Source organism: Aspergillus alliaceus, assembly GCF_009176365.1.
Source record: "Aspergillus alliaceus strain CBS 536.65 unplaced genomic scaffold BDW43scaffold_26, whole genome shotgun sequence".
Classification (NCBI taxonomy): domain Eukaryota; kingdom Fungi; phylum Ascomycota; class Eurotiomycetes; order Eurotiales; family Aspergillaceae; genus Aspergillus; species Aspergillus alliaceus.
The window spans coordinates 78,796-93,973 of NW_022474709.1; the positions used below are offsets into that span (position 1 = coordinate 78,796).

A 15,178-nucleotide genomic window follows, 5' to 3' on the forward strand; every position below is an offset into this window, starting at 1 on the left:
CATACACTAATTGATCTACAATTTCTTGAGGATCTTTTTAATCGGAATATCATGCCAGCAACTGAAGAATGTGGTACTTTTGAATCGCTGGCATCCCGACGAAAGTATTGTGGTAAGTACTTTCTGACTATTTCCTAGGTGATTATTAACCACTCACTAACCACTTATAAGATCGAGATCATCTACAAGGACCAGGCAGATTAAAGCGCAGCCCCTGCAGTGTTATATTCAATGCTTTAGTTCCAGTGAATATAGACGAATGTCCATATATCCTTTTTACATCACACGGAATTCATGAACATCCACCACCTCCCCCTAGTAAGGCACCAGAGCGGATTCTTCAGGGAGTAAAGAATATTATTCAACAGATAAGAGATCCATCTTTAACAACAGGTAAGTACTCTTTAAGTACATTTTAATTGATATTTAAGCACTTATATAATAGTAGCACAATTCCTTCGGAATCCACAACTAGAAGCATTCTGCCAGCAATATAATGCTTCTACATTAGCAGAGATTCACTCTAGCTTTTGTAATAAAGATCGAATTGCAGCAATAATTCAAAAAGAACAACTTCTTTCATATCCTAATGGACAAGATATTAATGGATTGCTTTTTTTACAAAACAGGGATTCATTAGTTAATGTAAGTAGTTAAGAACTACTTATCAAGCACTTATCAAGTACTTACTAAATACTTAGGAATACGTCCAAGAAAAACATCATGATTCTCAAGGCACAATGGTATTCTGTGGCTTTAAAGATCAGATCTGCTTACTATCAACTCTATCCTCATTTGAAGTTGATATGTCTTTCAAGAGAATCCGATCTAAAGAGATAAATGAGGTTCTCTTTGCAACATTCATGCCAGATCAATGCAAAAGTTAGTAGTTCTCTTAAGTACTGAAAGTATTTATTAACCATTTCCTAACCGCTTGTCAACTAGTTTTAACATTGCTTCGAGTCTTTACCACCATGGATTCTACTGAAGGCTATTATCTACTTTTCAAACGCGCATTTCACCTTATACAAAGAATTTCTGGGAAGCCAGTTTTATTTGATCCAATTCATGGATCTGGGATTTATGGTATTATTGTTGATATGAACCCAAAACAGTATACAGGTAAGTACTTGCAAGGTACTTATAAATCGGTTACTAAGTGCTTAGGACTTGGACAATATCTTTCTGAAATTGACCCTCGGCACCGGGACCCTATATGGCATTTAGAGCATATAATTATCTTCTGCCGTGTTCATTTTCAACGCTCGATTTTAAAAGTGATTGGAACAAAAAATGAAGGATCAGGTCTTTGGAGTCGTATGATGAGTCTTCTAGACTGCCAATCTGAAGATGAGTATAATAAGTTAATCAAGCTATTAATCAGTAAGTACTTATAAAGTACTTATTAAGTAATTGCTAACTAGTTATTAGAATATGAATCTCCGGAAGTGCAAACTTGGGCTTCACAAAAGAAATCTCCTGTTATAAAAGCAGGTCTAAATCAATCGTGCTCAAAAATACAGCCACGTTACTTTAATCTTTTACGAAATCATACAAACGCTGTTGAGCAATCACATCAAAAGTCATATGCTTCTGGAAAGTATTTAACTTTAGTTGAAGCAGTCCAAAAGTATTTATTAGCCGCTTATTAGCCACTTAAAAACTTTACTGACTATTTTAGTTCTGCTAAACTTGATAAGGATGATATTCTTCAATATCAGAATTATCAGCGATTCAATATTCATAATTCCTATCGGGCGTCTACTATAGAAGCAAATTATTTGCGCTATATGAGCCGGGAAAGTAAGTTCTTTAAACCGCTTTTTGAAGCAATTAATAAGTACTTACTTGAATTAGGAGGTCGCAAACGTCGGCGATCATCATCAGTAAATGAAAGATGCAGTCAAGCTAGTAGCCGAATTCCTGAAGCTCCACATGGGAATATACAAACTCTATCAAGATCATCATCCTCTTCTCGAGTTATTGATAATGAGTAAGAGATTTTTATATTTTAGTATTCTTTTTAAACGCTTACTAACTGCTTATTAACTACTTAGATCTACATCCTCATCTCGAAATCTTCATCGAGTGACTCCAGCAAATATTTTAACGATAGAGCAACGCCGTCAAGAATTAGAGTTGCGCGACCTCGAGGCAGAAGTTAAAAGAAAAGAAGAAGAGGTCCGTTTAAAACAGCTTCAAAATGAGCAACTGGAGCTAGAACTCATAAGGCAGCGGATTCAGATCAGGAAAGAGCAACAGATCGATTAAAAACTGGTTAAGAAGCAATTAAAAGCAGGTATAAATTATAATTATAATTATATTGCTCACAAGCGGTTAGTAAATGATTATCAAGTACTTAAGAGTTATTCAGTGTGTATTAGATACATATATTTCTTAGCTCTTCGAGAAGTAAGCAAGCCACGTAAAATTATTTATTATTTGCTAAGTACTGAACAAGTGATTATTAACTAGTTACAAATCCTCAAGCTATTTTCTCAGAAGGCATTACAGGCACCTTGCCTTTATTTGACGCCTAAGGATGAATATCACCACAATCAAAAAGAAGGAAATGGTCGCATTTATTTATTATCCTTGCAGCAATCATTGAGATTGCCACAGGAGTTACACGGAACTCAATTCCCCATTTCACTAACCTTCTTATGCATATTCGTGACATGAACCTAAGTACTCGATGAGTAGTTGCCAAGCAGTCAATAATTAGTTAGAAACTACTTCCTGCACCATCTTTTCTAAGTGGAAGGGGAGGAAGACTTTCGTCAATAGCACGCGATGAGCTAGTATCTCCAGTACTTGCTTCACCGCCATCTTGTAGCTCAACCCCAGAGAAGAGCCCCTTGTACCATCCTAAACAGTAATTAATCAGTTAAGGAAAAGCTGTATAACCACCTAATAAATACTTACTAACAGCCTCATCGACTGCTTTCTGAGCCACTCGACCACCAGTATTTCCGCTCTCCATACTTATATCACCATGGCTTTTCGAGGTGGGTGCGAAGATTGTTGGTTGCAGTATATTTTTTCTAAGTGAGCGATAAGCGGTTAGCAAGTACTCGATAACCGGTTTATAAATTCTTATCTGGGCTTTGAACAGTCCGGGACGCGACAGAAAAGCTCCCCATAATAGACTTTGATAGAGCCGTTCTCATTCTAAGGAGTTAGTGGTTAGCAAGCAGTTGAAAAGTTAGCCGAGTAGAATAACTAAGACTTGCCTCTTCGTAAGGAGGCAGCTCCAGGCGGCCATTAGCTACCTCACGCAAATACCAGACATACCACTTCTGAATCGACTAATTAGATTCCTGGATGCTAATCGCCTGTTTATTGTTTAAGAATCAATCAAAGACTCACGTATTTAGCAAGGGAGGCCGTGGTGATTAGATGAGTGGTATTGTAAAGGGTTTGAAATTAGAGGCGTGCCATGAAACTTTTACGTCACTGGTTTGTGTGTATTTATAGGTCACTTGACCTCCAAACCCATTAGTCAGCAGGAACGTGGAGCACGACCAAAAAACGTGGCCTCGTCATCTGCAACCACAGGCATGTCGACATACTAGGCTCTAAGGCGCTACTGGGTTTGAATGGTGAACTATAGATTGCTTAGGATTTGACAGTTGAACCTTGGCTGGCAACAGCTGTCATTCTTCCATTCGTTCAATACCCGTGTGGTACGGTGTACATGTAAAATTGTTCCTGTCCAGGTGCCAACGTCCCAACCGTGATATATGAAAATATATAATGTACTCATTGTGATGAATTCAAGGGAATGCTTGCGAGTAATGAAAGCGAACCTATGATGTGGTACCCACCGCCTGATATAGAACAGTGCATCAATATAGATTTCAAGGATCCCTGCTATTCCTCTAATTGGAACCATCTACCCTACTAATTTCTAGAAAACAGAAATGTACCTACCATACCCGAAGGTGTGGGTACTAATACCACTCACGTCGGACAAATTAACAATGCCGGGGGTCAATTACGTAGCAAACGATATTTATAAACAAATGTAGAAACCTATATTTCCCAAGAAACAATGAACTATGTGTGAAATATAAAGGTAGAACGGTTTTGTTCCTGAATTAGCCCTTTTTCTATGATAGATGGGCGGTACGTACAATTCATAAACAAGCCCGCGTTTTACAAGGACTCTGGATTTTACGAACTAAAATAAGAAAGAAGGCAGAAAAGGAACAAGCGTCATAACGAAGAATAGATGACCAGAGGTGAAGAAACAACTTTATATCTTAGAGACAAACAATTTGAGGGTGGTGCAGCACAAATTCTACCCCTTCCCAGCCAAATCAAAGCGGTGTGGAGTGGAATGCACATCACTTGTGAGATATCGCTCTTTGAATGTATCGTCTACAGAACAGTTGAGCGAGAAAAGACCGGAGTGTCGGGAGAGATGATCGACAGGACAACGCAGCCGAAGGGATTTCAATAATTCTCGGGCGACTGGCTAGAATAGGAAGGCAAGCTAAAGTAGAAAAAACGGTTTTAATTGATGACTATAGAAGGGGTTTCTCCCCAAGTAGCATAGATCTGTCCCTTAGTCCTTCATTGAAGCATTGTCTAACCTACACAGCTCTGGATGAAGTTTTAAAAAAAAATAATTCAGGGGCAAGGGCAGATGCGTGGTACAGCCCAAAAATGAGTGGCTCAAGCAGAAATTCGGCCCACGCCTTGATAAAAATATAACAGGCCATGACTCGTTCGGAATATTTTCTGAAGGGTATGGAAGCTCATCAGAGCTATACAACTAGTTGTTATCGGGGGCTATACGTACGTATATTGAGATTGAAAACTGATGACGACAACGGGCGTTCTCTTCCACATTTAGGCCATCTGCAACTCCTGCACCCCATGCTTAGCGTTGGGTGGGTAACTGTGCACTGATTGGTGAACTTGGAATGGGCCACTCAGAGGGGCTCAGAAAAAGTTGGAATCCATGGATCTCACTCCTATATCCCAAAACCACCACAACTACCTAATACCCCGGTATTTTTATCCGTTCTTCTACGCTGTCGGTGTGGCAAAGGGTTGATTACGATGCATATGGGCAGTGAGCAGGTAAGTAAATACGTAGTATTAGTCAGCTTTAGGACACGGCCCTACATCATCCTCTCTAGTAATAAATCAGAATACATAGTGCAAGTACCCAACGTTGGATAATACTACTCTAAAAACAAAACACACTAACCATTTATTGATTGCTGTACCCGAGTCTCTGGAGTCGGAGAGCGCCACACAAATCATAAATGATCACCCTTGACGGCTTGCAGCTCGGGGAAGTGAAAAAAATTTACCCTCAGTTTATTTTAATTATTTTCTTTCTTTTCCTCTACCCGCCCCCCCCCCCAATATTTTATTTTATTTTATTTTTTCTCTTCTTAAATTAGTTGTACCATTGAACACCATCTACTCGGTACCTTCTTTTGATACCTACTAGTTATTTCTCTAGGCTATTCAACTCGATATCTTACACAATGAATATGCCATGTTATTGTGATAGATACTGGGGATCCGTTGAAATTTACTAAAGGATGACGGATGTATCCGTACTTTGTACTCCGTACATACCATGATTCCATTCCTGCCTTACAAACCCTATGTAGGCTTTGCGGGAAGTTATCGGCTGCCAGCCTCTCCACCTCCTTGGTAACATTATTAATAAAAATAATAATAAGATACAACAGCACGGAGTACTCCGTACCCTAGTGCAGGTGTTAGTACCAAGTACGTGGAATGATCATAAGCGTGGCTTCTTAGTCCTTGTGGTGCATATCGAGAAGAGTTGCTTTGGCTTGGACCCTAGTTTTTCATTCTAGGCACGAGTAAAGGGTGAAGGAGGGGTTATGCTTGATGTATAGTAGGTGGTGGAAAGAGAAGGGACAGAGACAGGGGAGTAGGATCTTTGTAGAGAGAGCGAAAGGAAAAGTCCTTGGTCACTACCAGGAATGATAGGAATGATATGATTTGATTGAAGGAGAGGATCTTATTTAATATTACTACACTACCAAATACTAGTATGGAGTTCTTAATATCCCCTCGAGTCCACAGGAAGATTACGATACTATACTGTATATACAATAAGTACTTTACAAGGAAGTTAATGAAGTCACTCAAGGGGAAAATTACTTTCCTTTTTCGTCTTTTTTTTTTTTTCCCTTCTTTCTTTTTCTCTTCTTCTTAGACTAACTATTAGATACATACATACAGGATGGTTTGAACCTCCCCCCTCAGGTAGAATTCAGGTGACTGGAATCGTGCATCCTACTCTCATAGGTAGCCTCGTAGACTTCCCTAGTCAGTCATCCTTCTTCACCCATAGCGGACTATTCTACTTCCCTTCCGGGGTCTTCAATTGTGGCCTATCCTTTCCTTCTCTCGCACACTTGCTTTTCCTGACCGAAAGATCCTGGTATATGATAGTGTTTGTCGTCCCATTTTACCCCCCGCTGTAACCCTTGTTCTCAGCTTTTTTCTTTCTTTCTTTTTCTTTTTTCTCCCCTGATTTCCTTGACTCTCTTGTAACTTTTACTGTTCCTAGATCCCCTTCATCTCCATTTTCCAGTCACCCTTTTTTACCCCTCATACGCTCTGGCGCCTGGGAAAACTCGTACAGTACCGCGGTTTTGTGAGAACCCGTCAGGGCTCGGCTACGTCATAGGTTGGACCCCCCGGAAGACGGACGATTTCCATTTCCATTCCATTTCCACACCTTTCAGCACAAATCGACGATCCACTGGGTCAAAACAGCAGAACCTGCTCCAGTGCTTCAAGGAAAAGGTCAGATCAATCGACACTTCCTCTCAATCCAGTGCTCCTACCTCACCACCACCGTTATACACCGCTTTAGTCACCTCTACTGAATCTCTCTCTCTCTTTCCCTTTCCCTAAACCTTTTTCTTTTTTTTCCTTTTTTCTTCTCCCTTTCTTACGCATCAATCCCTACTCTTCTCCCGTGTTTCCCCAGAATTTTGTTCTTTCTACCGGTCGAGGTATACCCTTTGAGTTTTTGATTTTCTATTTTCTCTATTTTCTCAAGGCCCACCCCTTTTTGCCTTTTTTCTTTCCGTGCGTTTAACGAACTTCACTTTTTTTTTTTTTTCCCTTTCTCCGCGACGGCGGCCCTCATCTCTTTCTCATTCCCTCGTTTTCACACTGTTCCAATTTTATCCTTCACCCTCGGTCTCCCTTCACTTGACCCGCGGACCGTTTTGTCCGAGAGATGAGTGCTCTATTTGGCTCCTGTGGAGTTGGATTCGCCCAGGAGAATTGATTATCTGACCGGCGGTGGAGGGTGTATAGGATGGGGGAAGTTCATAGTATGAGGACAACTCCGCTTCCATCGCCGGCCGAGGCCCCTTCGCCTGTCGCCGCACCTCATCCTCACCCCCCTCAGTCAACATCCGACCTCGTTTCCAGTAGAAATGACGGATGTACAGTGGATGGAAACGTAACCATAGAGGATAACAGATGGAAGGCTAACTCTCAATCTCCTTCTGTGTTGGATGAACAGACTGCGAACCCGTTTGGTACATCACTATCTGCGAAGGAGAATACAGCCTCGGGAACAGGGTACCAAGAGGATCAAGGACGAAGTTCGCAGACCCTCAAGGAATTACGGCGGCAGATGGAGGAGCTGCTTGTCTACCAACAGATGCAACAATCCCAGAACCAGATCTCATCAGGACTTCGTGAGACGACTTCGTCGCAAGCAGACACCGTTTCTTCGAGTTACGAGTCGTCGAGGAAAAGGCGTATTTCCGATGTATCTTCCCCGAGGGTCGCACCGTTCCCAACAGAAGCCATGCCTTCTGCTTCATATTCCGATTCGACTGGTTCAGGTGGCACGATACGAGCCACCGATTCAACGCACGATAATCTACCGGGACAGACTCCCTCGTACCCATTTCCGCGAATGCAACAACAGCAGCAGCAGCAACAACAACAACAACAACAACGAAAGGCTCCTCCGAGGTCGATGCAAGATCCTGCATCCAACCATAATCTATTCAAGCTGACGCTTCCGGCCGAAAAGCTCAAAGTCCATAGAATGTCCTCGCAAGCAACCGACGAACGACAACCCACCGCGATGAAGACTCCTGCATCTCATAATGTGTTCCTTCCACCCCAACACAAAACTGTGGCCGAGGATCCGAGTTATCCTACTCCCAGCTTATATGATCTCACGTTACAGATCAATGCGGATCCCGGGCTTGATGCATGGTGGGCCAACGTTGTCCACATTTTACAGGAGCACTATGGCGCGGAGCGAGCGTCGCTTGCCGTACCAGGGGATGCGACAGATCTTGAAAACGTTCCATGGGGCCAGAAGGCAGTCTTCGATCGGATTGCAGGATATGAACGGGACACTTTGCAGAATCAGCAGTCGCACACCGAGACAACCGCAACGAATAATATCTCTATTAAAGAAGATGGCAGCCCAGAAAGCAGGAAAGAAGGGTCTAGCACGGAAAACTTCGCGAATGGATCGGGGGCTGTTAAGCTTCTAAAAAGACCTTCACTCCTCTCACGGCACTCGTTCGCAGGATTTGGCAAGGAACGGAAACTATCAACCTGGCAAGATTCAGATATCTCGCAGCAAGTGCAGAAGGCAAAAAACGGGAACAAGCGAGTCCAGATCTCCGACGAAAACCCAGCCGATGCCGGAACCACCCAGAAACCGGCCTCACCTCTTCCTTACCAGGAGCAGACCATGTCGTTTACGCAGCCCTTCGATCCGATCAGCTCCTCAGAGTATTGTCATCGTCAGATTGTCTTTCCTACATCCCGACCCTTGGAAGTCGAAACTGACCCGCTTATAAAGAGAACTGGCGTTGTGAAGTTGTTTGGGCGCACGGGGCCAGTTGTTTTAACCAGGGAATACTCGGAGAATACCGCAGCGAAGCAGTCCCAAGGTGACATTCAAACGCCAGAGGATGTAGTGCAAGTTACTCCCACGGCTGAGCCTGTCCGGCCGTCGAAGCAGGAGCCTACTGCTCGGTCCAGGTCTGTCTCCAACCCAGCCACCTCGGGGTTTCATGCGCCAAAGGCTCAGTTGATGCAATTCTATGACGAATATGAGCAAGTGCCTCCATCACCTTGGTCCCAATCACCTGCTCCTTCGCCAGCACCCCGTACGCATGCAGAGCAGAATCCCTTCTTCTTAAGTCACACCGTTGATGAGGGTGCATTCGCAAAACATCCCCCACATCACGATTATTCGAATCTAAACCCTTTGGAGGCAATCGGTGTCGACCTAGCGAAGTCTGTGGTTCACATTCCTCTTTTGCATGCTGGCCGCTCGAAACCAACTTCACCGTCTACTTTGAGATTTCCGGTAGCTGTCATCTCAATACTATCACCTATAATACCGTACCCTGCGAACTTGCGACAGTCACTTGCCTATCTAATTCCACATTTGACAACTTCGTTCTGCTTAGCCCAACACTATAGCCAGCTTGAGCGGCAATTCACATCTCGGCTCGAGGCCCCACGCTACGGCCATCTTCTTGGTCTAGGTGGGACCTTTTCGGACGAGAGCAGCGAATTAGAGCTGGTTGCTGGTCTTAGTGGACATGTCAATTATAGCATAGCCGACGACGGTTCCTTGTCGGCCCGCGCCAGCCTTTCAAGCCCCGAAGAAAGATCGAACTCGACTAAGCTTAGCCCATCCGGAATAGGCACTCCTGGCCTTGACCTGAGTAGCATCGGAGTAGGAGTTCCGGCCGTGCCTGGCGAATCGCCAGGTCTTGCTACCAAAGTCGGAAATGATGCTGTGGACAGTTACTTTAACGTCCAACAACTCAAGGGCCTCCGTGATGTCCTGACTCATCATCGGAATCGACTGTCGAAGCCAAGGCAGAATGCCACAGCCTCGACACCCACATCACCAGGGAGGTTGTTGGGAAAGATCCCGACGGATGAAGATGTCACCACTACCCAGGAGCAAAGCGCAGTACAGACATCCCCATCCCAGGAACTCCGAGCACCGCCAGTTATATCCCCAACGCAGAGCTCATCTCGCCACCCTTCCGCAAACTCCTTTTACGCTCAACTGCCGCGCGAGTTACCACGTCCGTTTACTGATACTGTAGCTCAATTGATGCTAAATTCAGTTCCACTACATATATTCCTCGCTAAGCCTCAAAGTGGTGAGGTCATATGGACAAACTCCAAATTCGACGCATACAGAAGGAGCCAGCCTCAGGAGCAAAAATTAAGGGACCCTTGGCAAAACATTCACAATAGTGAACGTGATCACGTCTCTCAGGAGTGGGCGAATGCCTTACGGACGGGGTCACAGTTCACCGAACGAGTGCGTGTGAAGCGGTTCAACGATGAGACCGCGTATCGTTGGTTCATCTTCCGAGCCAATCCCCTACTATCCTCCACAGGAGAGGTACTATATTGGATCGGCTCATTTCTTGACATACATGAACAACACATTGCAGAGCTCAAAGCTGCTCAAGAGAGAGAAAAGTTCGCCATCGATGCCAAGTATAGAGCGTTTTCGAACTCCATCCCGCAAATTGTATTTGAGGCAACTGAATACCGTGGCCTCATATTTGTAAACGAACAGTGGCATTTGTATACGGGCCAGAAGCTCGAGGAAGCCCTTAATTTTGGATTTGCGAAACATCTTCATCCTGACGACTTAGAAAAATGTGGCGTGCTTTCTGTGTATCTCGCAGAGTCCCAAAAAGAAAGCACAGTTGCTGGATCAGATGCGACGGTATCTGAAGCCACCAGGATCAACATGGCTCTCCAGGAACGTCATCTTGCTAGCGGGGTCACTCCTGCTTTAGAAGAACTCGTAAGACGTGGGGTAGCTTCCGTCCAGAAGGATGAAAACGGACGTGTCTTCTACTCTACAGAAATTCGCCTTCGCTCCAAAGGAGGAGATTTTAGGTGGCACCTTGTTCGCTTGGTGCGTGTTGAGACCAGCAGCTTTGGCAGCGGAGAGGCTTCGTGGTACGGAACATGCACCGATATCAATGACCGCAAGAACTTGGAGCGGGAGCTCAATAAGGCGATGCAACAATTGAATAATCAAATGGAATCGAAGACCAAATTCTTCAGCAACATGTCCCATGAAATCCGGACACCGCTAAATGGAATACTGGGTACCATTCCGTTCATCTTGGATACCCAGCTCGACACGGATCAGAGACGAATGCTGGATACTATACAGAACAGTTCGACCAACCTGCGTGAGTTGGTTGATAACATCCTAGATGTCTCCAGAGTTGAAGCCGGGAAAATGTCGCTAGTCAACTCTTGGTTCCATGTGCGATCGGTGATCGAAGATGTGATTGACACCGTTTCTTCCAGAGCCATCGATAAGGGTCTGGAAATGAACTATCTGATGGATGTGGATGTACCTCCAATGGTGATCGGTGATAGGTTCCGAATTCGTCAAGTCTTGATAAATCTTGTTGGTAATGCAGTCAAGTTTACTTCTCAAGGCGAAATCCACATACGCTGTTCCATCTCTCATGACCCTGCGACCCTCTCGAAAGAGACACAATTGCTGTTAAACTTTGACGTGGTTGATACGGGAAAGGGTTTCAGCGCGAGAGATGCCGAGCGTCTGATGCAACGGTTCAGCCAGTTAGGACAAAATGGTTCCCAACAACATGCTGGCAGTGGTCTTGGGCTTTTCTTGTCGAAGCAACTTGTTGAAATGCATGGCGGCAGGTTGACCCCTAGTAGTAAAGAAGGCCAAGGCGCCAAGTTTTCGTTTTATGTCAAGGTCGACGCACCCCCGCCGCCGTCGCCTGACGAACCGCGTCTTGTTCGACAGTCTTCCTCTATGTCCGATGGCCTGGGGATGCAAGCCAAGCCTGGTTCCCTGCAGAAATTGCTCTTTTCGTCAAGGGACTCTCTTGACTCTAAGGGACCGGATACTTCCGATATATCGTCCGTACTCGATTCGCCGCTTTCTCAGCCGCCGAGCAGCTCTGATCCTTCCGCTCGTTTTGGTTTCAATAGCCTATCCGAGCGATCTTCCGTTTCTTCGGCCCTGCCAACTCCCGAGCTCCATGCCGTGGACCCGCTCACCAAGGCCGATAGTACGAAGCCTGCTCTCAACTACGTAGATACGCAGGTTCGACCGAATACTATGAGTTCTTCGAGCAGCGACACCATACGTCCTGTGGCCCGACCAACTTCCTCAATGTCTCAGGAACCTTCAGTGCCGACTACTTCGGTAGCTGCAGAGGCAGCGTCAGATGCTCCGCCCTCGCAGGGACCGTATTCCATACTTATTCTCTGTCCTTTGGACAATACGCGCAAGGCTATCAAACAGCATATTGAACAGGTGGTGCCTCACGAGATACCGTTTTCAATTACATCCTTGCCCGATGTTGAGGACTGGAAGGACTCCATGAATGATGATTCTAGTGCTAAAGTTACGCATTTGGTGCTGAACCTGCCTACCGTGGAGGACGTTCAGGACGTAATCCAATATGTGTCAGATTGTGATCCAGCTTCCGCCCCTGAACTTGTCATTATCTCCGACCTGTACCAGAAGCGACAAATCAATTCGAAGATCAAGGAACTGTCTGCTAGCGGTAGATGTGTTTATACCGTACCAAAGCCGGTGAAGCCTTCAGCATTCTCGGCGATTTTCGACCCTGATAACCGACGAGACCTTAGCAAGGATAGAAATCAGGACATGGCTCGAGAGATCAACAATAATTTCAAGACTATGTCCAAGATGGTGAAGGAAGTCATCGGCAACAAAGGGTACCGGATATTGCTCGTTGAAGATGATGAAACAAATCGCATGGTGAGTTTGTCTTGAGTTTCCACCCGATGCTCTTTTTTAATTTCGATCGCTTCTAACATAATTCTCAGGTTATGTTGAAATATCTCGACAAGATTAAAGTCATGGCTGAAACTGCGTCAAATGGTCAAGAATGCACGGAGATGGTATTTTCGAAGGAACCAGGATATTACTCTCTTATAATAGTAAGTCGCAATCACCACCGGTCTTTGCTTTTTGCTTTGTCCTCTGTAGCTAACGTCTCGCACAGTGTGATATCCAAATGCCAGTGAAGAATGGGTACGAGACTTGCCGTGATGTTCGTAGCTGGGAGCTAAAGAACCATTACCCTCAAATACCCATTATGGCTCTGTCTGCCAATGCAATGACAGATCAAATCGAAGATGCTGCACGAGCTGGCTTCAACGACTATGTCACCAAACCCATCAAACACAATGAACTAGGCAAGATGATGATGGGACTGCTTGATCCTAGCCGACCTCTCCTTCTACTTCGAGAACGCCTCAAAAGAGATAACCACCGCGAAGAATAAGGTGGCTTTTCTCATCACTCGTGTGATGAATGGGGCGGCGACTGTCCCAGGCACTTGTTTGTCCTGGTGTGGCCTTCAGCTAACGCGCCGAATGGAAAAGTACATGACCTCCCGGCTGCTACGATCGTGTCCTGATGTATCTGCTAATCGTTCTACATTTTCTCATTTTGGGCTGGGGTTTTGGCTTGGCACAAGCCGTCGAAGGGAAAGGCGTCCTTGGATGTTTTCGAGTCTTGAATTTTGGTTTTTCGAGTTATTTCAGTCCCCTTCTTTATATTTTTTATTTTATTATTTTTGTTTCTTTTGCAATTGCGGATTTTCACTACGCATCTGCATCGAGCATTCAGGTTTGATTGATACCTTTCAGCATTATGGGGGTCGGAATTACAGGCTGGTTGTTGTTCTTTGGACCATTGACCTCGTTCGTGGCGTGGCGTCAGTTATCGGATTCGTTGAGCAATTCTCAATTGTTGTTTTCTTTTTTGTCAAGCCTCCATCGTTCGGCTTTTTTATTCTCCTCCCTTTTCTTTCTCTTCTACCACCATGTCTTTTTTCTCTTCTTTATTCTTCTTCCCGATACCATCTTATGAGCATGATATTTAACTTCTGGAATTGTATTTGCAGATAGCAGAGTGTCTACCAAGCCCCCCAACATTTACCTACCTACCCCTCCTCGATGTTTTCTGTTCATTTACCTTCTTAGTAGATAATTCACATACTGATTGAGATACCTGTTCTAGCATGGCTGAGGGCCGTTTGGATATAAAAAGGAATTGTCACTTGGGTTCGGGATTTTGACTGGTCAACCTTCAGATTCAGTCGTTGAAGAGATAGCAATATATATGATATACTCTAATTGCATTATATCAGACCAATCCTTCAAGATGTTTAAGTTAAGGGAGCACTGAAAAAAAAAGTGACCGAGGTCATCCCCAACCCACCCAGAAAGTATTCAGTACTAGACCTATCAACCCATCGAGGTACATGAATCAATACATGTCAGATGAGCTGCGCTCTGCGCCGTTAGTAGTTAGTTCATTAGTCCCTTGCTTTTGACCGTCAACCCTATGTGGTTGGAAGGATCGTGTGAGAGAATTCACAAAAAGAAACTAAAAAGAAAAGATTCCGGTAGTGAGTAACCTACCTATCCCTTGCCTGTGTGACTACCTAGAGTTCAGGTGACAGTGCAAACAATTGGAAAGAGAAGGGGAATGGGCCCCATTGTCTGGTTTCAGTAGGAGAGCAGTGGGAGGTGATGTAATCATTCTATTGTGGATTGCCGTCATTTGCGCTGGTATAAGAATATCGGATCAGAGCTCCATACGTTCGATGTCAGGTGCCTCATCTTTTGTACAACCTGAGATCGACCAAGTGTTTACACTCAGTTGAAACTGCCTGTTATTAGGGGGTACCGCATTCGATGAGGCAATCCAATCCACCATGGGAAAAGGCAAGTCGAGAGGGAGGGGGGAGAAGAAATAGAAAAAGTGACGCGAGAGCTGACCCTGGTCACTCCGATTTGGTGCGTAAAGAATGATGTCAAGGACAGGAGCTGAGGTTAATGTTTCGCTCCAAAATAGATCGATGCGCATAGCGAGCAAAACGGATGACGTTCACCCGCTCCTTGACCAACCCAGAGCAAATGTTTCCCCTAGGCTTCAGGTTAGGCACAAGCATGGATGGTCCACCGAGGTCATATTGTTGGATAGGTTAGTCCAACCTTGTTAAGGTTCTAGAAAGGCCAAAAGGAGCCAAGGAACGTGACCAAGGGGACCGAAGTGGTTTTGGTGCTTGTTGCCCAATGGGCTCGAAAGGCAGCCAGAAAAGTA

General features: G+C 44.7%; 2 protein-coding genes across 2 annotated transcripts; one reads left to right on the forward strand and one right to left on the reverse strand.

The window, feature by feature from the left end:
- Nucleotides 1–2,646: 2,646 nt before the first annotated feature.
- Nucleotides 2,647–3,437, reverse strand: BDW43DRAFT_101358 (uncharacterized protein). The gene is made up of 5 exons (XM_032037759.1): nucleotides 3,370–3,437; nucleotides 3,234–3,299; nucleotides 3,101–3,171; nucleotides 2,926–3,048; nucleotides 2,647–2,868 (listed from the first exon to the last, which is right to left on the reverse strand). Exons 2-5 carry the CDS (start codon nucleotides 3,263–3,265, stop codon nucleotides 2,726–2,728), a joined length of 369 nt encoding a protein of 122 aa, XP_031899523.1. The 5' UTR covers nucleotides 3,266–3,299; nucleotides 3,370–3,437; the 3' UTR covers nucleotides 2,647–2,725.
- A 3,472-nt stretch (nucleotides 3,438–6,909) lies between these two features.
- On the forward strand, nucleotides 6,910–13,535 carry pkhB (putative sensor histidine kinase/response regulator). The gene is made up of 3 exons (XM_032037760.1): nucleotides 6,910–12,820; nucleotides 12,889–13,002; nucleotides 13,068–13,535. The coding sequence occupies exons 1-3, from the start codon at nucleotides 7,334–7,336 to the stop codon at nucleotides 13,347–13,349; spliced, it is 5,883 nt and encodes a 1,960-aa protein (XP_031899524.1). The 5' UTR covers nucleotides 6,910–7,333; the 3' UTR covers nucleotides 13,350–13,535.
- The last annotated feature ends 1,643 nt before the right edge of the window (nucleotides 13,536–15,178 follow it).

What these genes read in the sequence shown, in the direction of transcription:
- pkhB (XM_032037760.1), top strand. Translation starts at nt 7,334, where the DNA reads ATGGGGGAAGTTCATAGTATGAGGACAACTCCGCTTCCATCGCCGGCC. An exon ending in ATGATGAAACAAATCGCATG is followed by an intron (nt 12,821 to 12,888) that starts GTGAGTTTGTCT and finishes CATAATTCTCAG; the next exon opens with GTTATGTTGAAATATCTCGA. An exon ending in GATATTACTCTCTTATAATA is followed by an intron (nt 13,003 to 13,067) that starts GTAAGTCGCAAT and finishes CGTCTCGCACAG; the next exon opens with TGTGATATCCAAATGCCAGT.
- BDW43DRAFT_101358 (XM_032037759.1), bottom strand. Translation starts at nt 3,265, where the DNA reads ATGGCCGCCTGGAGCTGCCTCCTTACGAAGAG. An exon ending in CCGGACTGTTCAAAGCCCAG is followed by an intron (nt 3,049 to 3,100) that starts ATAAGAATTTAT and finishes CTTATCGCTCAC; the next exon opens with TTAGAAAAAATATACTGCAA. An exon ending in AGCAGTCGATGAGGCTGTTA is followed by an intron (nt 2,869 to 2,925) that starts GTAAGTATTTAT and finishes ATTACTGTTTAG; the next exon opens with GATGGTACAAGGGGCTCTTC.